General features: G+C 48.5%; 1 protein-coding gene across 1 annotated transcript in view; it reads right to left on the bottom strand.

Moving 5' to 3' along the window:
• ATM (ATM serine/threonine kinase) overlaps positions 1-21477 on the bottom strand; it is a 1586045-nt gene that overhangs the window by 848263 nt on the left and 716305 nt on the right. Inside the window, exon 28 of the mRNA XM_085621514.1 lies at positions 20880-21006. Coding sequence (XP_085477640.1) covers positions 20880-21006 — 127 coding nt within the window. The remainder of the gene's footprint in view (positions 1-20879; positions 21007-21477) is intronic.

Genomic DNA, 21477 nt, shown 5'->3' with positions numbered 1-21477 from the left:
TTACTTATATAGTATCGCAAGACCTCCTCTAATAGGTCTGTAAAACATACGCTTTGTCCCAAAGTTTTGTCCTGAATTTTGGCCTTCTGTCCTTATTTTGTGTCCTAGTCGGGCAGCGATTGCGAGGCAGGATCAGCTTCAGCACCTGCAGTGGAGCTATCTGTGGGGATTCCCTCCCCACACTCCCCCTGGCCCCCCGATTCGCTCAGTGATTGGCTTGACGGCGAGGGCCCGGGCTGCTCTGGTAAGGGCTTTGTGTCAGCGGCGGATTGCAGGGGCACAAGAGCGATGCCACGCCATTCGGACCACTCAGAGTGCCCCTTGGGGCTGCCAGGTGAGGAGTACAGCGGCTGGCTGGGGTGGCCTCTCTGGCCCACAATCTTTCAGATTATAGCAGGGGGCCCTGGCGACATCGGACCACCAGTCTTGTGACCACTGCTTCTCCCTGCTGCTGGCTTCTGGCAGAGCGGTAGGACCGGCTGGGGGCCCCCGCTACTGACTTCTGCCCCCACTGTTGTCTGCCCCATGGAGGGCTGGAGCCCCTGATCAGTGCCATTTTATCCTACCAGTGAGGTGAATTGCTGCCTGCCTTGCTTTGACTGCTGCTACCCTAGCCCAGCTTGTGGTGATTCACTCTCCCCCTGCTACATTGGATATTGGTTTGTCTTGCCTTCAAAGCCCTACCTGGATCCTGGGAAGTTTGTTGGCTGGGGATCTCCCCTATTGCAAAGAGAACAATTGATGAACAGAATGCTGAGCAATGCCAAACATTTGCCCCCAGTACAGCGATCTGGGCCTAAATCCATTGTTCTTTTGACCATCATGCCATTCCAGTTTGGGCCCAGCCACATGCAAATCAGTTTTGACCCTGCTCCCCATAGGAACAATCCAGCCGAAACATCCAGGCCAGGTCCTCCCCGGACAAGAAACAAGCATCCTGGACCAAACTGGGGATGAATGTTTGATTTGTCGCCCTAAGTGGGAAAGGTATGCCCATACGTCGGCCCTGTGTTCACTATATCACTGGATTCAAGCCAGCCCCGAAACCGGTCCCAGGGTGCTTGTTTTCCGGTCCAAGGAGGACCTGTCCGGGCAGTCGGGGCAGGACTGTTCCCATGGGGGGCAGGGTGAAGATTGATTTGCATATGGCTGTGACAAAACTGGGGTGGCGTAGAGAGCAAATGGCTGGGTCCAAACTGGGGTGGCATGGAGAGCAAATTAATGATGGATTAAACCCAGATCTGTGACTGGGTGTGAATGTTTGATTTGTTCTGCATTCTGTCTGTCATATGTGTGTTTTTTTGCATGATCAGCCATATTGCCTATGGGGGCCAGGACTCCTGTACCATTTGTTGGGTGGTGGGGCGGGAGGTTGCCCCCCCCCCCCCTGTTTTCCTTCTGGGGGTGACCATGGCTCCTCCCACCTACTTTACGCCTGTAGGAAGGTGGATATCTGACTAATGTTACCCCCAACTTTTTGCCTAGTGTCTAGCTGGTTTTTCGACTTAGTTGGCCTGAGATCCTGCCATTCAGGGTCTCAGGCTGTCTGCTCTCTCTTTAAAATGGACTCCATGTACCCTAGGTACATACCCAATTGGTAAGGATCACCTTATTGGACCCTGTACAGTGTACCCTAGGTACCCAGGGCATAGGTGTACCCTAGGCCTCCCAGGGGCTGCAGCATGTATTATGCCACCCCTGGTCTGGCCTTCCAATCAGACACAACTGGCTGATCACTCAGCTGGGATAAGGTTGTGTAATCACCCCTTGCTTAGATATAGCATACCTATATCTACCCTTAAAATAGACACATGTGTACCTATCAGCCACTCCTATGGCAGGCCTTAACAATCCTGGACGCAGAGTGCTTGGTAACATGTGCGATGGTGCTCTAGCATGAGCTGAGCCTGTCTGCAGCTTTCGGAACCATGTCCTTATAGCTGTTCTATGATATAGCCTACCATATACTCTTAAAGTGCCTTATAATCTTAAACGGTTATGGTAACTATGGTTTGGCTTTATCAAAACATGTCGTGTAAGGTGTCTAACACTTTGGAATAATACCCCCATACCATTTCTGGTGATGAGGATATTATTCCTCCCTTCTAGAGGGAGAGACATGTTAAAATCCTACTTTGCTGTTTAACTCTAACCAAAGCCTCAGCATCACAAAATGGATGCTGCTGCCACAGACACGAGTCTGACCTCCTGCTGCTGGGAGTGATCCTGGCAAGGGAGGCTTGGACAATAGGTTTCCTGCTTGGGGAGGTGCTAGCACCTCCCCAGACAGACTTTAGTGTATTGGGGCAGGGAGGGCTGAAAGGAATGAGACATGCCTGGGGCACACAAGGTGTCTCATGCATAGTCCAGTTCAAACCGGTGCTGGGGCACTCCAGCCCCAGTCCTGGCGCGAAACTGGACAAAGGGAAGGGGGTGTAACCACCCCCCTCCCAGGTCCCACCCATAAGGCGTGACCTAGCAGGCAACCCAGCCCCCCGGATTAGTATAAGAGTGGTAGCTGGGCCCCAGGAGATTAGATTATCCTGAACCTGCAACTTGAACAGAAACTCTGGACCTTCGACATTCGACGAAAGAAGAAGACTGAAGAATCTCCCTTGTGGCCAAGGAGTGGCTACCCTGTGCAAACAGGCACCATCAAGAGACTACCCTTTGCTTTGCTTAAGTTCTACGAGGGACCGACTGCAGAGCCCGACCAGAGCCTTGACTTCCAGACTTCTCCGACCCTGATCCACATCCACAGCCGAGCTGAGATCCGTGGAGGCGACGAGAGACGTGGGACCGGCTACCTGAGAAAAGTGGCGAGTATCTTCCAGCGCAGCTTCTGAGGTACCCTCGAAGTTGTGCACCGGGGATTGAGAAGTCCCAACCCCAAGCACCATCTGCACCGAAGATCAGCCCCCCACACTCCACGAGTCCTGCGTGGGGCCCTTCTGCATTTTCCTGCTTGCCGCGTCTGTCCGGTTGCTTGCCCGTTGGCTAGCAGCCTTTGTGACGACACACCTTGAAATCTTCACTGCTGGTTTGGCTCCTCCAGACTGGCTCCCGCTTCTTTGCAAAAGAGAAGCACCCCAGACCTTCCTGGTCTGCACCAGAAGCAAGTCCTCCGTTCTTCGTGGGTTCCGCTTGTCAAGGCTTGGTGAGTCCTAGTTCGACTTCAACGCCGCCGACAGCAAGAGCCTTCGTGGGACAGCTCGCCTCCTGGTCCTGGTCGTCCTCGACGTCTCCTGGTACCCGTGGCTGCATCGACAAGCTTCACCCTTCACCTGCAATCTTCACGACATCGCCTGGTTCCTTCCTGGTTCCACGTGGTCACTGGCTAGTGACCTTGACTCTGTCCCTTCTGCTTGCAGGTACCCTTCCTTCTTGATCCCGGCCTTGGGATCCACCGGACACTCTGCACTGACTGCCTGTCAGCAACTTTCCTTCAGGCATCCATAGAAGTCCACGACGAAACCCGACGCAAGTTCACACCTATGCACCCGCAGCCCGTGGGCTAGGTAACTTGGGTACTTCGGTGCTCACAAGGGTAGTGACTATCCTAGGGTCTAGTTTCCGAGTCTCGACTTTCTAGTTGCTCCAGAAGTGTCCTAAAACTGTTTATTTCAGAACTGTACTATTTCTCTCGACTTTACGCATTACGCGCGAGTGTTTCCACTCTGCACCTGAATCCCGTGGGCCTCCCACTTCCTAACTGTTGGTAGTGTAGTGTAGCCCCAGCGATTGCCTAGGCCTAGGCCTATTCTATTTCCGTGACAGTGGTCCTTATACCACTTCTTTAGTATATGGTTTGCGTGGCCCCTAGGGCCTAACTGTATTACTTACCTGTGTGACTTAATGTATGCTTAAATAAGACTGTGTTGTACTTACCTCTAATCTCATAAAGAGTGCTGAGGGTTTGCTTAGAATAAATACACTTTATTTTATATATATATCTGTTGTGGTGTCCTTTCATTTGGTATTCAAGGGATTATATATGGTATCACAGCTGGCTTCACATGCCATTCAGAGTTTAGCCTAAGACTGCTCTTGTCCATGCTACCACTAGGATAGCTGGTCTATAAGGTTGACTTTACAACCAATCACCATTTGGACTGATATAAGGTGTACACTAGAACTAGTGACATCATACATCAGGCCAACTTCTCACAACACCCCCTAACCACTGCTACAGTTGTGGCTAACAGTGCCACACCTCCTGGCATTACTGCTGCTGATTCGAACTGCTGAATTTGTGGAAACCTCGCTCTCCCTTATCTGCTTCGGGCATGGGTCGCATTCAGAAGCCCAAGGAAGATGCCCCAATGAGCGCCCCTATGAGGGGGTCAAGCAGGGAGCTGAGTGTAGGGACACCTCCCACATGGACAGCCAACTTGATAAGCTACTGGCTGCGATCGATGCTTATGAAGAGTGACTAGACTTTAAGATTGACTCTATTGCAATCTAGCTAGTCCTCGTTTGCGAGGACACTAAGAAAGTGGCAGAGAGAGTGTCTGCCTTGGAGGCATCAGTCCAAACCTTAGCACCCGAGGCCCAGAATACGAAATGAATCCTTATGGAGTTAGAGGAAAACAAGCACCCTGGGACCGGTTTTGGGGTATCTCCCCTCATCAGCCAGGCTGGCTTGAATCCAGTGGTATAGTGAGCACAGGGCCCACGTTTGGACATAACTTTCCCACTTAGGGTGAGCAGCTGCCAGGCTAGACAACCAGAAAGGGAGGGCCAGTCTTAATAGCATTAGGGTCATTGGACTACCGGAGAAAGTGGAGCGTGACTCCATGCATAGTTTTTTTGAGGACTGGCTTCAGGAGGTCATTGCCCAGGAGGGCCTATCTAAGTTCAATGCCTTGGACCTGGCGCACAGGGTCCCTGCTCACAGTCCTAAGCCAGGGGCCCCACCCTGTCCAGTGGTGGCCAGTCGCTTATATTTCTGAGAAGGGACTTCTTCCTTAGCAGGCCAGCAACATGGCACGTTTGCGTGGAGAATGCTACGGTCTCTCTCTATCCTGACTTTATCCTTCAGGTTCAAGCTGTGCGCGCTTCATTCAATGCAGTTAAGAGGACGCTTTGGGAGTTGAGGCTTCTTTACTCCTTGCTTTTCCTGGTTCGTCAGAGTCAGACAGAGAACAAGTCTCAGTTTTTCACAGATCCTACTGCGACATAGGACTGCCTGGAAAGTTATGACAAGGGGATGGTGCATACCGACCATCCAGTCCATCATTTGCCAGTGCACCAGAGGCACAGGCGTTGTTGACTGCGGGGAGTGAACTGGGCTACTAAGCAGCAGGCGGTCGAGGAATGGATGAGGGCGGTGGAGATAGCAGCCTCCCTGAGATCTGACAGGAGCTCACATTATCTTGGGAAGACCTACCGAAACAGGTCCATTTGGGACTCGAGAACGGGGAGGGGGGGCAGATTACATTATTTTAACCCTGTCTGCTTGGCTGCTATGTTTGGTGAGGCTTTTGTTTCATTCAAGGTGCTGCAATGTGGTGGCTGGTTGATATCCTTCTGTGTTTCATTGTCTTTCTTTTTTGCTAGGCTGGGGAGGTTAGCTTACCCATCCTGAGCATTCTGATACGTACTTGGATGGCGCTTGTTATTGGGCCATAGTTTGCAGGCTACTTGTCTTACTTTGTTTGGACGGGATGTGCGTATATCACAGACCTGGGGTGACAGGTTTGAGGAAATGTTCACGATTTCTCTTGTTTGCTTTCTTGTTTGGTTTCTTAGCAGTGGATGTGCAGCAGGTGCGACTGTTTGCCGTCGCTGGCGGATGACATTCTGGTTGTGTGGCTGGCGCAGGTGCTGTGCCACACTAGGATACATGAGTGTTCGTCTGGATGGCGGACCGAATCCAATTGATCACCTGGAATGAGCAAGGCCTGTACACACCCTCTAAGTGCTATAATGTCCTGAGTTACTTAAAGAGGAGGGGGGTGCAGGTTGCGTTTCTGCAAGAGAGATCTGTCGAATTCTGAGGGCAGATCGCTCCACAAGAGATGGCAGGGGCAACTGTACTGCACTGCTTACTCCGCATTTGCCCTTATCTGGGTTAGACACGGGGTGCTCTTCCAATTGAATAAGGTTGTCATCGACCGAGAGGGCAGATACATACTGGTAGATGGATAGCAAAGCTGTTTTGCGTAAGATTTACGCCCCAAACACCGGCCAGACTTCGTTTCGGAATAGCTTGACACCACTCCTGTCGGTAACGCTGCCCTATTTGAGGATAGTGGGGGAAGGTTTCAAGTGCGTGGCAGATTCAACATTGGACAAGTCCATCGTGCCCCCCCTCACCCTGCACCCTGCAGGAGCCTTTTGCGCTTGGGCACATCAATGGAGCCTTCTTGATTGCTGGAGGGTGTGAAACCCCGTGATCTGGGCTTACTCTTACCGATCTGGCTTGCACAACAGAGGTACAGTTGGATAGGGTGCTATGTTGCGATGCAGCATGCAGCATACAAAAGAGTGGTGGATGTGGAGTACCTGGCAAGGACATATTCAAACCACTGCCCTTTACTATGCACTTTCAGGTGGTCCCCTCACATTTCTTATAACTCTAATTGATGGTTGGACCCAGCCCTGCTTGATGACCCGGCTTTCTGGGCCTCGCCTAGTGAGAGGATCACCAGTTTTTAGCTTGACAATGAGATATCAGTGGCGGCGGGAGTAAAATGGAAGGCCTTCAAGGTGGCAGTGCGCGGTTACTGCGCGGTTACTGTATCTCCAGTAAGATAGAGGTGCACACTCAGCTGCGCTTGGACATTTGAAAGCAGGAGACTCTCGTTAATGGCCCCCCCCCGGAGTAGGGAGAGACACGAGGGCAGAGATTGGATGCTTGAAGAACGAGAAAAATGGGTTGTGATGGTAGAGCAATTGCGGCAATGTGACAACAAGGCTTATATTTTAAGCTCGTATGGGGAGAGGGACAAATCAAGGAGCATGTTAACCTGGCTCCTCCGTTAAGAGACAAGCGGGCACACCATCCTTCAGACTAGAGACTCAGAGGGTCTCGGCGTGCTCCCGCAGGAAGACATCAATATGGCATTCCTGCACTATCGTGAGCTGGTTAATGAGTCAGATGTTCTGTGTTATATCACGGATTCCTCCCTCCGGTCCTGGATCAGTGGTGGAGCTGTTATTACTGTGCAGGAGGTCCAGGGTGATATTAAGGAGATGGCTCAGGGCAAGGTCCCAGAGTCGGACAGGCTGCCTATAGAAATGCTACTCCACTCATTTAGCTGTCCTTGCCCCTAAGTTAGTGGAATATTTTTAATGGCACACGACAGCACATACTGCTTCTGCCCTCTCTGCTCGAGGCCACCATTGTGTCTCTACCTGTTAGACCTGGCAACTGTTGGTTGGGTTTCCCCTGTCTTTTTGCTTCTGGCCTCTTGTTTTTGACTGTGTGCTGAATTTTGTTTTTTGCTGCTTTTAGGACTCCGGGCACTTCACCACTGCTGATCAGTGTAAAGTGCACGTGCTCTGTGCCTAAACGCTAATGGTATTTGGTTTCCCATGATTGGCATATTTGATTTACTAGTACGTACTTAGAAAAGTGCACTGTGTGTGCTCAGGGCCTGTAAGTCAGATGCTGCTCGTGGGCCTGCAGCACTGATTGTGCCACCCACATGAGTAGCCCTTCACACCTTTCTCAGGTCTGCCGCTGCAGAGCCTGTAGGTGCAGTTTAAAACTGCCATTTTGATCTGGCAAGTTCAACTACTTGCCAGGCCCAAACCTTTCCTTTTATTATATGTGAGAAACCCCTAACGTAGGCCCTAGTGGTTCGCCATCCATACTGCGGAATAGACACCACATGGCTTAACAATCGATGCTGCACCGCCATCGAAACCAACACCTCACTGAAAGTGACGCCTCACCTCCCATGCCCAACACCTCATCCCTGGGCACTCACTTCGTCATCGACACAGCACATTAGTAAGGAACTGAGGTATAGCATCTGCAACTACCGCATAACCACCCGTGACTCGCATCGTCCCCAGGCGAATGCAACTCCACGACATTGAACAGCCTCCAGGAATCGATGCCTCACTTGCCTTAGTGACGCCTCACCTCCTTCATGCACCGCACAGTCCTTGAGCACCGACGTGCCAAAGACCTGCATAGCAGTAAGGAACCAATGACAGCGCCGGGACACCTCCATTGCGAGGTAGCTGTTCGCGCTTTATAAAATGCAGTATTATTATTATTATTATTAAAACGCCTCACCCCCCCTGATTCTTGCATCTACTTTGAATTCCAACACCTACAAGGTACTGTGCCAGGGTCTGTGTGACTCTTGACACCGGTCCTTGCTTCATCGAGGTAGGACTCAACTTGTGGATTTTACTGGTCGAGCATGACCAGATAGCCCCATTGGAGCTATTGTTTACTAAGCGCTATACTTTATTTAATCTTTAAAAATCCATATCTTGACTTGTGTATATTGGATCTTTGCTGTTTTAGTCTTGTTTTTCTCAGGGTAATATTGGCTATTTTTCTAAAATCGTGTGGAGTACTTTTGTGGTGTTTGCACTGTGCTACTGTATGTGTTGCAAATTATTTACATATTGTGTCTGGAGATAAGCCTGTTTGCTCTAGCCAGCCTACCAAGGGGGTGAGCATGGGTTATTCTTTGTGTGTAACTTATTAACCATGACTACAGTGAGGGTTCCTACTTGGACAGGATGCATACCACTGCCATCTAGAGATCCCATTTCTAACACTACCCAAGAAAGACATGGCTCCGGTATTAGTGGACTTCTACTGCCCCGTCTCTATGCTTAACACGAATGATAAAATCCTGAGTAAGATTATGGATAACAGGATTCATCTTTATCAGACAGGGTTTATACTTGACCGTAGTAGTACCGTGCCTAATTATCGCCAGCTGAGTCATTTCCTGGGCATGCAGGAAACCCTCATGTCGGACTCTCTGGCATTGCCTGTTGACATTCGGAAAGCTTTTGATTCACTGCACTGAAAGGTCTTGTATGCTACTTGACTCAGGGCTTGCCTTTGTTAAATAGACTAGGATGTTATATACTCAGCTGATGGCAAGGGTTCGGACTGGGTCAGTACTATCTGATGCATGCTCAGTGGAGAGAGCACCCGACAGGGCTGCCCCATGTCCCCTCTTGTTGTTTGCGCTGGCTCTAGAGCCCTTCGCATTGACAGTATGACAGGGTGGACAATATCGGGGCTGCAGTTATCGGGTGATTACTTACATATTTCATGCTGCTGTATATGTGTGGTGAGCCTTCCGATTTGTGGGGAGCAGTTGCACCCCTGTCAACCTTCAGGTGACTCTCTGGCCTAGGTTTTAACTGATGGAAGTCCTGCACCTACCCACTGCAACCTGGCCCAGGGGAGGTCCACCTTTCCACCGCTGTGCCGACACTGCGCTGAAAACATGTTACCATTCGTCACCTGGAAGGAGATGTTTATAGATCCATGGGAATGCTCTTTGAGGGTAACCTTGCCTCAAAATTACCCTGCGCCGGTTGGTCACCTTTCAGAGTACTCTGCCTATATGCAGCGGTCGGATAGTGATATCTACAATGGTGATTCCGGTGTAGCTCCTTTCTCGGTTTGTGGCCTGGTCGGTGGAATTCACTAGGGTGTACTTTAGGGAATTGGATAGCATCCTTCTCACGTTATATTGGGGGTCTTCGAGACGAAGAGTAGCACAGCAGGAAATTGCAATTGCCGGCATATGAGGGTAGTATGACGTCCTCAGACTGAGCTTTACTATTTAGCTGCTCAGTTGCAGTGGATGGCTCAGTGGTGGTCGGTGCTCTGGGAGGCTGTAGGCCACAGGGAGAGTGGGACACCTTTACAAGCTCTCTTAACTTGGATTCTGCTATGACCTGCCCCTGCCACGATGGAGCGTAATAAGAATGTCCTAATACGAATCATGCAGTAGATGTGGGCACGTGCATTACAAAAAATGCGTACCAGGGCGCCATATACCTGCGATCTCCTATTAATGATCGCTCAGTACTGGCAGCACCCAGGAGATTAGGCTGGTCTGCGCCTGTGAACTGAGGTGGTGCTCACCATACTGGGTGTTCTATTTGCAGGGGACGAGGTTAGCTCCTTCCTGGACTTCAGGGAGACGCATGGTGAAGGACAGGTTCCGCTGAGCCTCCGGAACATGATTGCCTTTGTTATCTCTTCCTCATCACAGGGACAACAAAAGCGGTCATGCTGCTTTATTGGGGACTGTTAAAAGGGACGCAGGTGGACTTTTCTTAGCTGCACCAACGCTGGGCGATAGACCTGGTAACCGTCTCAGTGCTCTGTCTAGATGAAAACCCTAGAGTTCACGTCCAAGGTACCCCGAAATGCTAGATTTAAATTTAAATTTAGTTTTACTTCCACACCGGGCATACATCACCCCTCGAGTTTACACAGAATGTTTCCTAGTGCTTCGTCGACAGGTTCTCACTGCTTCGCGGCTAAAGTGGGGTTCTATCATAAGTGAAGGACTTGCCTAGTGCTGGACATGTACTGGGCTGCTGTATTGCAAGCTATTTAACGGGCCTCATATAGACACTTTGACTGCCCCGCAGCTGTGCTTCCAGGGCCTCCATGCTCAAAGTGCGTCCAAGAAACGCGACAGACAGGTTTGAGGATTTGGCACTTGTTCTGGAAATCTGCCAACGGTCTAGACTTGTGTAGATGGGGAAAGGAGTTGTTAAGATGGAGACGGGAGTTGTCTAGTTAGGCAGATTGTCATTGGAAAGCAATTAGGAGGGAGATGGCTAGGGGAGTGTGTAGGGTCCCGATTTTACATGCCTGGGAGACAATATTGTTAGCTTGCCCTAGAATAGATGCCAGGGGGCAAACTTTGGCTGAGGAGGCGGTTTCTACGGTACCCTCACCGGAAGCTTGTGCGCCTCGGTTGTGCCCTGTGCGAGCGGCTGGTGCAAAAATTAGTGAGGACCTGGTTGAGTGAGTGGTAACGTAGAGTTTCTTACCTGTTGGTATAGTTTTGCAGCTTGAAGACTTTCTGGATTCACTATGCTGTGCATTATCCCGCCATCTAGTGGTTAGGTCCATAATCGTAGTATTTTTTCTCTTATTTTTTTTTTCGTGGCCCAGGTGGGCTTCAACATCTCACCATTCGTGACATCGACGCGCTTCTGGCGGAAGCTCCCACCTTTGGTCGCCATCTTCGGATTCTTTTTTCTTGTCTTGCGTTATATTCCTTTGTTGATCCATTTAGTTATGATTGCAATTTAATCCTCCTTTCCTCCTGTCTCATCTTTCTGGCGGAGGAGGGTGGTATCGCTAGTGAATCCAGAAAGTCTTCAAGCTGCAAAACTACACCGACAGGTAATAAACTATACGTTTTGCAGTGCGAATCTTTCTGGATTCACTATGCTGTGCATAGACTTAGTAGCGGTTTGTCGTTATTGTGGTGGTTGGGTGGAAGTTGAGCACTGGTTCCTGAAAATGTGTTGTAAGACCTTCTGTCCCACTTGCGCTTCCTTATTCATTTGAATAGCCACACAGTAGTGCTTAGTGAACGTATGCACTGAAGACCATGTTGCAGCTTGGCAAATGTCTTGAATAGGTGTTTTTGCTAGAAACGCAATTGTTGCTCCTTTCTTCCTAGTAGAGTGAGCTTGAGCTCCCCCTTGTAACTCTTGTCCTGTCCGCTTGTGGCAGAGTTGAATTGCTTGTGCAATCCACCATGCAATGGTGTTTTTGGTGACTGGCTGTACCAAAAAACTGCTTGCAAAGGATACAAAGAACTGTTTTGTTTTCATGCACTCTTTTGTCCTTTCTATATAGTGCACGACAGCCCTTCTGGCGTCCAGTGTGTGCAGCGCCCTTTCTGTGCTTGTAGTAGGTTTTTGGTAAAAACTAGGTATCTGGATTGTTTGGTTAATGTGGAACCGAGACACCACCTGTGGCATGAAGTGTGGGTCCGTTCTCATTACAATCCGGTTGCTGTGTATTTGTAGGTAGGGCTCTTGGAGTGTTAGAGCTTGCAATTCACTTGCGTCTTAAGTGTGAGCATGTGCAGTGTTGCCTTGTGAATAGGTTCGAAGGGCGCCTTCATCAATTGAGTTAGTACCATGTTGAGGTTCCATGTTGGTCCTGGCATCCTTCTTTGGGGTGCGGTTCTTTTAGCTCCTTCGAGAAATCTCTTCACAACTTGGGAGGTGAAGAAACTCCTCCCCGTTTCTCCCCTCGTGTAAGCCACTATTGCCGCTAAGTGCACCCTTAGGAATGTGTAGCTTAGCTTGCTTTGTAGCAGGTGCGTTAAGTATTTTAGTACTGTGGATTCACTTGCGATTTCCCGTTGTGGTTTCTCCTTGCTGCACCATTGGGAGAACCTTTTCCATTTTACTATGTAGCCCTTCCTTGTTGTCGGTCTCCTCGCTTCTCTGAGTACTGCCATGGTACTTGCTGGTAGTTTGAGGTGTGCAAATTCTAGGTCTTTAGGAGCCATGCTGCTAGGCTGAGGCTCTCTGGCTCTGGGTGCAGTACCTTTCCGTTCTGCATTGTTAACAGGTCTCTTCTTTTTGGGAACCTGTTTGCTGGTTCTTGTGCCATTTCTAATATCTGTGAGAACCAGGACTGTCTGGCCCACTGAGGTGCTATCAGAATTAGCGTCATGTTGCTGATCCTGCATTTGTTGAGTACCCTGTGTATCAGTGGTATCGGAGGAAAAGCGCATGCAAATGTTTTTGACCAACTTAACCATAGTGCATTACCTTGAGACCGGTGGTCTGGTTGTCTGGATGTGAAGTGTTGGCATTTTGCATTCTGGTGTGTAGCAAATAGGTCTATTTGCGGTGTTCCCCACCTTTGGAATATTTTCTCCACTTCCTGCTGATTGATCTCCCATTCGTGGGATGCTGACGTCTGTCTGCTGAGTCGGTCTGCTTCCACATTGTCCTTCCCTGGTAGGTGTATTGCTAGTAGGTTTATTCTCAGTGGAATGGCCCATGTCCATATCTCCTGTGCTAGCTTTGATAGCACTACTGAGTGTGTTCCCCCTTGCTTGTTGATGTAGAACATGGTCGTGGTGTTGTCTGTTTGGATCAACACCCTGTTCCCGTACAGCTCCTTCTGAAATGCTTTTAAGGCTAGGATGTCTTCAGCTCTAGGTAGTTGATGTGTTTCACCGCATCCTTCTGTGTCCATAACCCCCTCACTGTGAGTTGCTTCATGTGCGCTCCCCACCCCAGCTGGGAGGCATCTGTTGAGATGGTCACCGTTGGAGTTAGTGACCATTGGTGAATGGTTTCCCCTGTGCTATGTTTTCTTTGTTCCACCACGCTATTTCCTGCTGGACTGCGTGTGTGACAACCACTAGATCTTCCCAAATCCCTGTTGCCTGTGACCATTGCTGTTGGAGCCATTCTTTGAATGGTCTCATGTGGAGTCGAATATGTGACACTAGGTGTATGCATGACACCATCATTCCCATGAGCTTGCTCACTGTCCTCACTGTCAGAGCTTGCCCCTTGTGGTAGCGAAGTGACTCCTTCAGAAGTGCCTGTGTTCTCCTCGTGCTGGGGAACACCTTTCCCTGGAACCTATTCTGGTTCTGTCGAGGACTTTCCCCAATGTATTGAGAACCCTAGTTGCATTAGCATTTGAGTAACCTGCTGAATGTGTTGTTTGCATTGGCTGTATGAGTTTGCCTTTACCAGCCAGTCGTCGAGGTTTGGGTATACGTGTATCCCCTGCCTCCGTAGGTGTCCTGCTACCGCAGCTATGCATTTTGTGAACACCCTTGGTACAGACTTTAGGCCGAATGCTAGGACTGTGAACTGGTAGTGTTTTCCTTGATCACAAATCTTAGTAAGCGTTTGTGTCTTTTGTTCATGGGGATGTGTAGGTAAGCGTCCTTTAGGTCTATAGTTGCCATGTAATCCCCTTCCTGTATCTGGGGTATTACTTCTTGCAGAGATGTCATCTTGAACCTCCGAGTCTTTACGAATTTGTTTAAGAACCGTAGGTCCAGGATAGGTCTTAACGTTTCGTCAACCTTTGGTACGAGGAAGTAGTTGGAGTAGACACCCTTGTTTCTTTCGTTGTACGGCACTGTCTCTATTGCCTCCTTCTTTAGGAGCTTCTGTGCCTCTAGCAGCAAGAGTGATAGTTCTGCTGTAGAGTGTGCCTTGTAGTTTGGCTTCCTGTTTGGAGGTGGCTTTTCTAGTTCTATGCAGTAGCCGTGTTGTATGATGTTCAGTATCCATTTGTCAGTTGTGACCTTCTTCCACTCCTGGAAGAAGTGTCTGATTCTGCCTCCTACAGGTGTTCTGTGCTCGTGGAACTGTTTGTCTTGTGGTACTAATAGTTTGTCTTTTTCCTTGTCGCTCCCCTCGAGGTGTAGTGTGGGTGGGCGCCCTTGTTACAGTGGAGTCACTTTGAGGTGGGTTGCTGCCCTCCCCTTCTTGTCTGACCTAGTCCGTTCGAGCGCCCTCGAAAGGGTTGGCCCAGTGGCTGGTACTTCCAGTTTTGCTGTTGCTGTCCCAGCTGCTGTGTCTGGTTGCCGCCTTGGTAACCCTGTTGGAAGGCTTGATGTGATGTTCCTGGCTGGCTGTTTCCTCTGCCTGCTGGTCTCCTTGAAGGGGTGCCCCTTCTCATCCCCCTGAACTGCAGCACTCTCATGGACCTCGCTATTTCATTGTCCTTTTTTAGCTGTGTAAGTTTTTCGTCAACCAGAGTGCTGAACAGTCGTTCTCAGTTGAAGGGTGTGTTCAGGATGTTATTTGGACTTCTGGTTTGAACCCAGAGATCCTCAGCCAGGCATGTCTTCTCTTCATTACCCCGATCATCATCTGCCTACTGGATGTCTCCGCTGTGTCCAGGGCCGATTTTAGGCATATGTTGGCCATGTTCTTGCCCTCTTCCACTAGGTGGTGTGCCCTCTGTTGGTACTGCTACGGGAGATTTTTGAGCAGTTGGCTGACTTCCTCCTAATGCTGGTAGGCATGTCTGTTAATTAAGGCATTTGAGTTGGCGATGCGCCATTGAATTGCCGCACTCCTCTCCATCTTCCTTCCTGTAAGGTCCATCCTCCTGCTCTTGTCTGGAGGTGGTACGGAGTTCGTGGGCACGTTGGCCCTCTTCCCAGCTGTTGATGCTATTATCGAGTCAGCAGGTACGGATCCCTGAATATATACTGGGTCTTGTGAGGAATGTTTATATTTCTTCTCTGTCCTTGGAGTCACTGACTTGCATATCGTTGGTTCCCTGAAGGCCTCCCTGCCCTGGTTCAGCACACTTGGGAGCATGGGTAGAAATTGGCTCCTGGTCTGTGTAGGGAGCAGAGTTTCCAGGAGAAAACAAGCTTTGGGCTTTTCCTCCTCTAGTTTCACTCCATAAGTGGCTGCAGCGTTCTTTATGACCATATTGTATATGCCAATGTCGTCCGGCAGCGAGGGCCTCGACGGATATGACTCTACACCCTCTTCCGGGTTTTTGGCGTCGAGATCCTACCACTCCAGGTCTTGCGCCTCCGAGGATGTCGAGTCCTGGTAGGTTTGTTGTTCCTCTTCACCTTCTGTCTCGAAGTAACCTAGGCTCTCTTCCTCCTGTTCTTCGGCAGGTTCCGATGGATATGTGTCCTCGAGCCCCTCTTCGAGCTCTGCTTCGACTGTGGGCCTCGAAGGGATGGTGTTCTGGCTCATCCGGTCGTCGAAATCCTTCTTTCGCTGGAGGATGTTTGCCTGTTCGGCGTCGAGCGCTCTGGCGCTTCGCTTCGTGGTCGTTGGCCTCGAAGTCGCCTTTAACTCTTTTTCCCTCGGCGTCGAGTAGTCCTTTTCAAGACTGGGCTACGACAACATAGGTTTCTCCAGAGTTTTCGCCGGAGGGGAGTCCTTTTCGAAGGATCCGCTGGGCTGTTTGTCCTTGGGTGCAGCTGCAGGCGTCGAGGTTCTACGGCAGTGCCCCCTTCGAGGACTTTGCATCACTCTTTCGAGCGTCTGTCGGGGTCTTTGGGTAGACGACTCTCTTACCTCCTTCGCCAACTTCTTATCCGTCTTGACGGCCGTGCAGTCTTCTGGTCCCTCCACGATGTTGTCCTCTTCCCCACTGGAGAGGCCTAAGTCTCGGAGCGATGGGGGGGGGGGGTTCTTGCCCCTGCATGTTGTAGTTCGCCCTTCGCTGCCTCTCCCCAACTCTGAGGGTCTTCGGTGTGAACGCTGAGCGGGCATTGCAGTCTTCGCTTTAATGGTCGAGTGGCAGGCAGAGGTTGCAAACTGGGTGCTGGTCCTTCTGCGCGTACTTGTGGTGGCAATTGTTGCAGAATTTGAATGGAGTTTTGTCCGTGTCCGCGCTCAGGGAGCCCCCTGTGTGCGCATTCTCTTTTGGACGTCAAAGTTCTTGGTTTTTTCCTCTCTTCTTCGTCGTCCCGGTTGTCCGGCCTGCAGTCGGTGCTGAATTCTCCAATTTTCCCTTGTTTTTCACAGTTTTTCTTTGATTTCTTCTTCAAAAGTTTCTGGAACTCTTCTGTGACAATCCATACCCAACGGCAGAAAAAAGAAGCTGAAGATGGCGACCAAAGGTGGGAGCTTCCGCCGGAAGCACGTCAACGTCACAAAGGTCACCAAATGGTGGGATGTCAACGCCCACCTGGGACAGGAAAAAAAAAAAAGAGAAAAAATACAACAATTCCGGACCCAACGACTAGATGGCGGGATAATGCACAGCATAGTGAATCCAGAGAGATTCACGCTGCAAAATTGTCTGTTTGCTAGATGACAATGACATAGGTGCGGCGGGGGTCCGCTGTGAAACTGCCTGAGGTCGCGCCACCAGCTCTACTCCTCCGTGCCAGTGCAAAACAGGGAGCTGCTGGGTCAGCCGTAGCTCGATGCTCTCACTTCGCCCTCTCTGCATCCTTTTTTGGGTCTCGCAGAGAGGATTATTGTAATCAAGGAGATTTCTGAAGTGGAGTTGAAGCCCTGCCCATCATTCTTATCGGCTGGCGTCATCGTTTATGCTAAACACTGGCTTGTGATTCAAAATGAGGCTCCCGCCCTGTCTCCTTGTCGAATGGCCCAACCGGACTCGATTGTTTACTTGTGGCGTTACACGGTGGGCTTTATCTGGTGGGTGAGCACTATTTTTTTTAAATGGACACTGATTTTTTAAAATGAGCATTTATGTTGAGCACGGCGTGCTTTTCTTTTGTTCATTGTTTTCATGATAGCATGCACACCGCGCTAAATATGTGAAGTGGTGGCCGCGCTTTTGTTTTGATCTTTACAAAGATTGATTTAATGCTGTTTAACAGCGCGGCATACAGTGCTTTTACTTTCAGTCTATCAGACGCGCTCTGTGCCCTTTGATAATGCTGCGTCCCCAGACTCACATGACACTCCCTGTCCCCCCTACTCAGAAGCAGCGGTGCCACTGGTCTGATATTCCTCACCTTTAATACAGGAAGACCACTGCAACCCACAGGCGGGTGTTTACCTATAAACAGTGGTAGAACGCAATTATCAGCCAGCTATCACAATAGGCACTTGTGTAAGGTCCAATCAATCAGTGTTTTTGTGACCACGAGTGCCCTTCAGTATATCACGCCTCTGAAAGCACGATGACCTGTTCAAGCACTTGTATACAGGAAAGCTAGATATCCGCACCGGATGACGTCTGAGATGAGTTGTTGCCTAGGAGGCAGGGAGTGCATGCGCTCTGTACAGAATCTTCTCTGCGCTGTTTACGAATCTTTGAAACACTTGGCATAAACCTTTACAGTGCTTAGTACGATTTATTCACAATGAAGTCCCGTTTGTTGTTGCAGTACTACCAGGGTATGATTAAAGGATTCTAAGAACTGTTGCCTTCACTTCTTTTTAGCTCTTCGCCCACCATCTTTAAGGTGTTCATTATGGCCTCCTGTGTTGACAGTTAGCACAGCGTGAAAGAAAATGCAGCAGAGTTACAGCATAATTAACTTACCTTTTAGATCTGTCTTACCAGATGTGAAATCTAATTAACTTATTTAAGTGGCGAGAAAATTAAACTTCACCTCCACGTTTCTAAAGTTGAAGTGTTATTTTTAAATTTTTAAATTTCATGTTTCTGATTGCGCTGCATTGTTTACTTGCCGTGCAGATTCAGATATAAAGGTCCATTTGTTCTTCTGACTTCATGGTAATGGACCTTTTACATCCGCCGACTAGACGTTCAGTGCAGGATAATGGAGTTATATTTGTTAACAGGACGCAAATGAAAACAAGCATTTGCAATGAAACAGGTCTCGCATTTGCGAGAGTTTGAGCTATTGACATTGTAAATGACAATGCCTTTTATTTATGTGTTTTTCAAAACGGCTAAATAAAAGGCATTGTCATTTACAATGCCAATTGCTTAAACTCTCGCAAATGTGAGACCTATTGCATTGCAAATACTTGCCATTTCTTTCATCTATGATTGGCATATAAGTCGGTAATCATTTCCCTGACCAGGCACACCTGCTCTGTTCGGTAATGTAGAGTTGTTTACTTAAAAACTGCAATAAAAATGTTTACAAAAAACAAAGATTTTTTTTATTGTAAAGGCTTTAGAAAAAGATGACTTTCTAATTATTCTACAATGGTTATTCTGCTAAGCCAATGACTTCAAGACAACAGAGGTAGGCAACTTAGAACAGCAGAGAGGTGCACTGAGCTTACCTAACACGAGGAAGCTGTACAACTTTATAGCGTGAGATCCAAGTGCTCACCAGGAGCACAACAGTGAAAATGCTACTAAACCTAAACTAGGCCCTGAAAGCCAAGATCTTTTTGCCTGCCCCTTTGAGTGCCTCACTCTGTCGCTCTGTGTCTTTAAGCTAGACAGACAGAGAAAGATGAGAAGTACGAGAAAGAGGACAGCCGCAGAAGCATAACAGTGCAGGGACAGAGAAAGTGCAGAGAGGGAGACATCTTTTAAAGGATGTGTAGTTTGCAGGCCATCAATTTTAATCTCAGTCCGAAACCTCTGGTAAATGCACCTACTGCGGAGCACCTGCTGAGATATGTATATGTCCAAGCAGGCCAGAGAGTCTGATCCCAATGAGAAGGATCAATGGGTTAACGCACCTATTGCAGAGATTAGAGTGTGACCAGCAAGTCAATGGCTCCAGTTATTGTTCCCTCCCAAGAAGACATTAACAGTGATTCTGTGTATGGCGATTAGAAATATCGGATGTGTTTAAATTAAAAAAATCTTTACCCTATTTAGTATACAAATAAACGCATGTTTAACTATCAGATAAGTGTAACCGAAACAAGTATTTTATATGTAGTTACCTGCAGATTTGAAAACCACAAAATATAGTATGTGTTTCACTCTTTAGCCACATCCAACTCCACTACAACGTTCACTGCAACTCTGCCCCTGGTCCCCAATAACCCTCAATTGCATGTATGTTATGTTATGTTATGTTATATGCTTTTATATAGCGCACGGATGCCGCAGCAAAGTGGCGTCCCGGCGCTTATGGAGAATAGTAAACACAACACGACAAAAGATAAAAGAGATGGACCTAAATTGTGGTGAAAAGAAAAGTTTTAAGAGCCTTTCTAAAAGTAAGCAACTCAGGGATGGAGCGCAAAGGGGCAGGCAGAGAATTCCAAAGAGTGGCCGCCAAAACTGAGAAAGAGCGTCCACCCATCCTAGATTTTTGGAAGCGTGGCACGATGGCCAAATTAGCTCCAGCAGAGCGGAGAGCTCTGGCAGGAACATAGTGCTGGATAGTCTGTGCAAGGATGGGTGGGGAGGCTGCTTTGAGAATCTTAAAAGTTAAGCAGAGAGCTTTAAACTTAATTCTCTGCCCCACCGGCAACCAATGAAGATCCTGAATAGTCCGACGGGCCGATACAAATTTGGGAAGGCCAACAAGCATCCTAGCTGCCGCATTCTGAACTCTCTGAAGGCGAGATAACTCGGCTTGATTCAGACCCAGGAACAGGGAGCTAGCATAATCCAGCCTGGTGAGAACCAGGGCTTGGACAATAATCTGTCTGGTCTCCGCATCGAAGAACTTAAAAATAGGTCGGAGACACTGCAGAGTACCAAAACAAGTGCCAGCCACACGTTTTGTGTGGGAAATAAAGGAAAGCTTAGGGTCGAACCACACCCCAAGGTTTCTAACCTCGGTAACAGGGGAAGGAACGGGGCCAAGATCGGACGGCCACCACTGATCACCCCATAATTCATTGTCCCTACCAAAAATAATGACCTCGGTCTTAGAGGCATTCAGTTGGAGTCGATTGTTCGCCATCCAGCCAGCCACAGCTTTTAGAGCTGACTGAAAGGTGGAGGCATCCATGCTGTGGTCACCATTAAGAGCCACCGCCAGCTGCGTGTCATCGGCGTATGACACTAAGGAGAGACCAAAACTATGGGCAACCTTCGCTAATGGCTGAACATATAGGTTAAACAAGGTAGGGCTCAGGGCCGACCCTTGGGGAACACCCTGGAGTATGGGGCGAGAAGCAGAAACAAAGTATAATCACATATCCTATATTTTTTTATTTTGGATATGAGGTGGAGGGTCTGTCTGTTAATGAGCAAGTGAATGCATGTTAGTCTGAGTTATGAGTGTATGCTGTGTAAATGGGGTGATTCTGGTGGTCATAATTGAAAAAACAGTTGCCCTCTTTGGTTCTGGGCATTCGAAGTGTAATTGTGGCTATTCCTAGAGTAATTCATTATGCATTATGAAATCCCCCATTTGCACTGTTAAAATCAGTAATAAATGATGCATATAATTTTCAAAGAACACATGGTAATTTAAAACAATTATATCATCGGAAACACAAATCAAATAATATAGAAAACTTAACATTCTGCCCCTAAAACAAAATTATCACAGCATCACATTACTCACAGCGTTCTTGGCTAAAATGGCTACAATGCTTTTCAGCTTGCTTTTATGACAGCTGCTTATATAATCCAAAGTGGCCTTAATCACAAATGATGGGAAATGTGGAGGATTTGGTGCGGGATCCAGCTCCCTGCATTAAAAACATAACGTTTGCAAATGAAATAAAGAGCTCAAATTAACTAAAACAATATATACACCATACACATAGACACTCAATATAGTACATTGAACATCAAGATCAATGTGTTTACCTGTGAATGTGCCAAGCAATCAGATCTGTTTGGAAATATTCCTAACCATATTATGTTCAAGTGTGCAGCGACCATCTTAAATTTCAAACAAGGACCAACAATGTAAAATAGAGACCCTAAAGTGACCAAGGGTCTGATGTACAAAGCATTTTTCTGGCCGCAAACGGCCCAAATCGAACCGTTTGCAACATGAAAAATGCTTTCTTAAATGTACAAAATGCGATTCGGTAACTTGTCACCAAATCGCATTTTGCATTAGCGATTAGGTATTTGGAAGGGGCGTGTTTTGGGCATCCCTTCTAAATACCGAATCGGTATGGTATGCATTACCGTTATTGCAACTGAATTCC

Source organism: Triturus cristatus, chromosome 8, assembly GCF_964204655.1.
Source record: "Triturus cristatus chromosome 8, aTriCri1.1, whole genome shotgun sequence".
NCBI lineage: Eukaryota > Metazoa > Chordata > Amphibia > Caudata > Salamandridae > Triturus > Triturus cristatus.
Note: the sequence above shows the minus strand (reverse complement) of the source record. Positions and strands in the feature narration are given on the sequence as shown.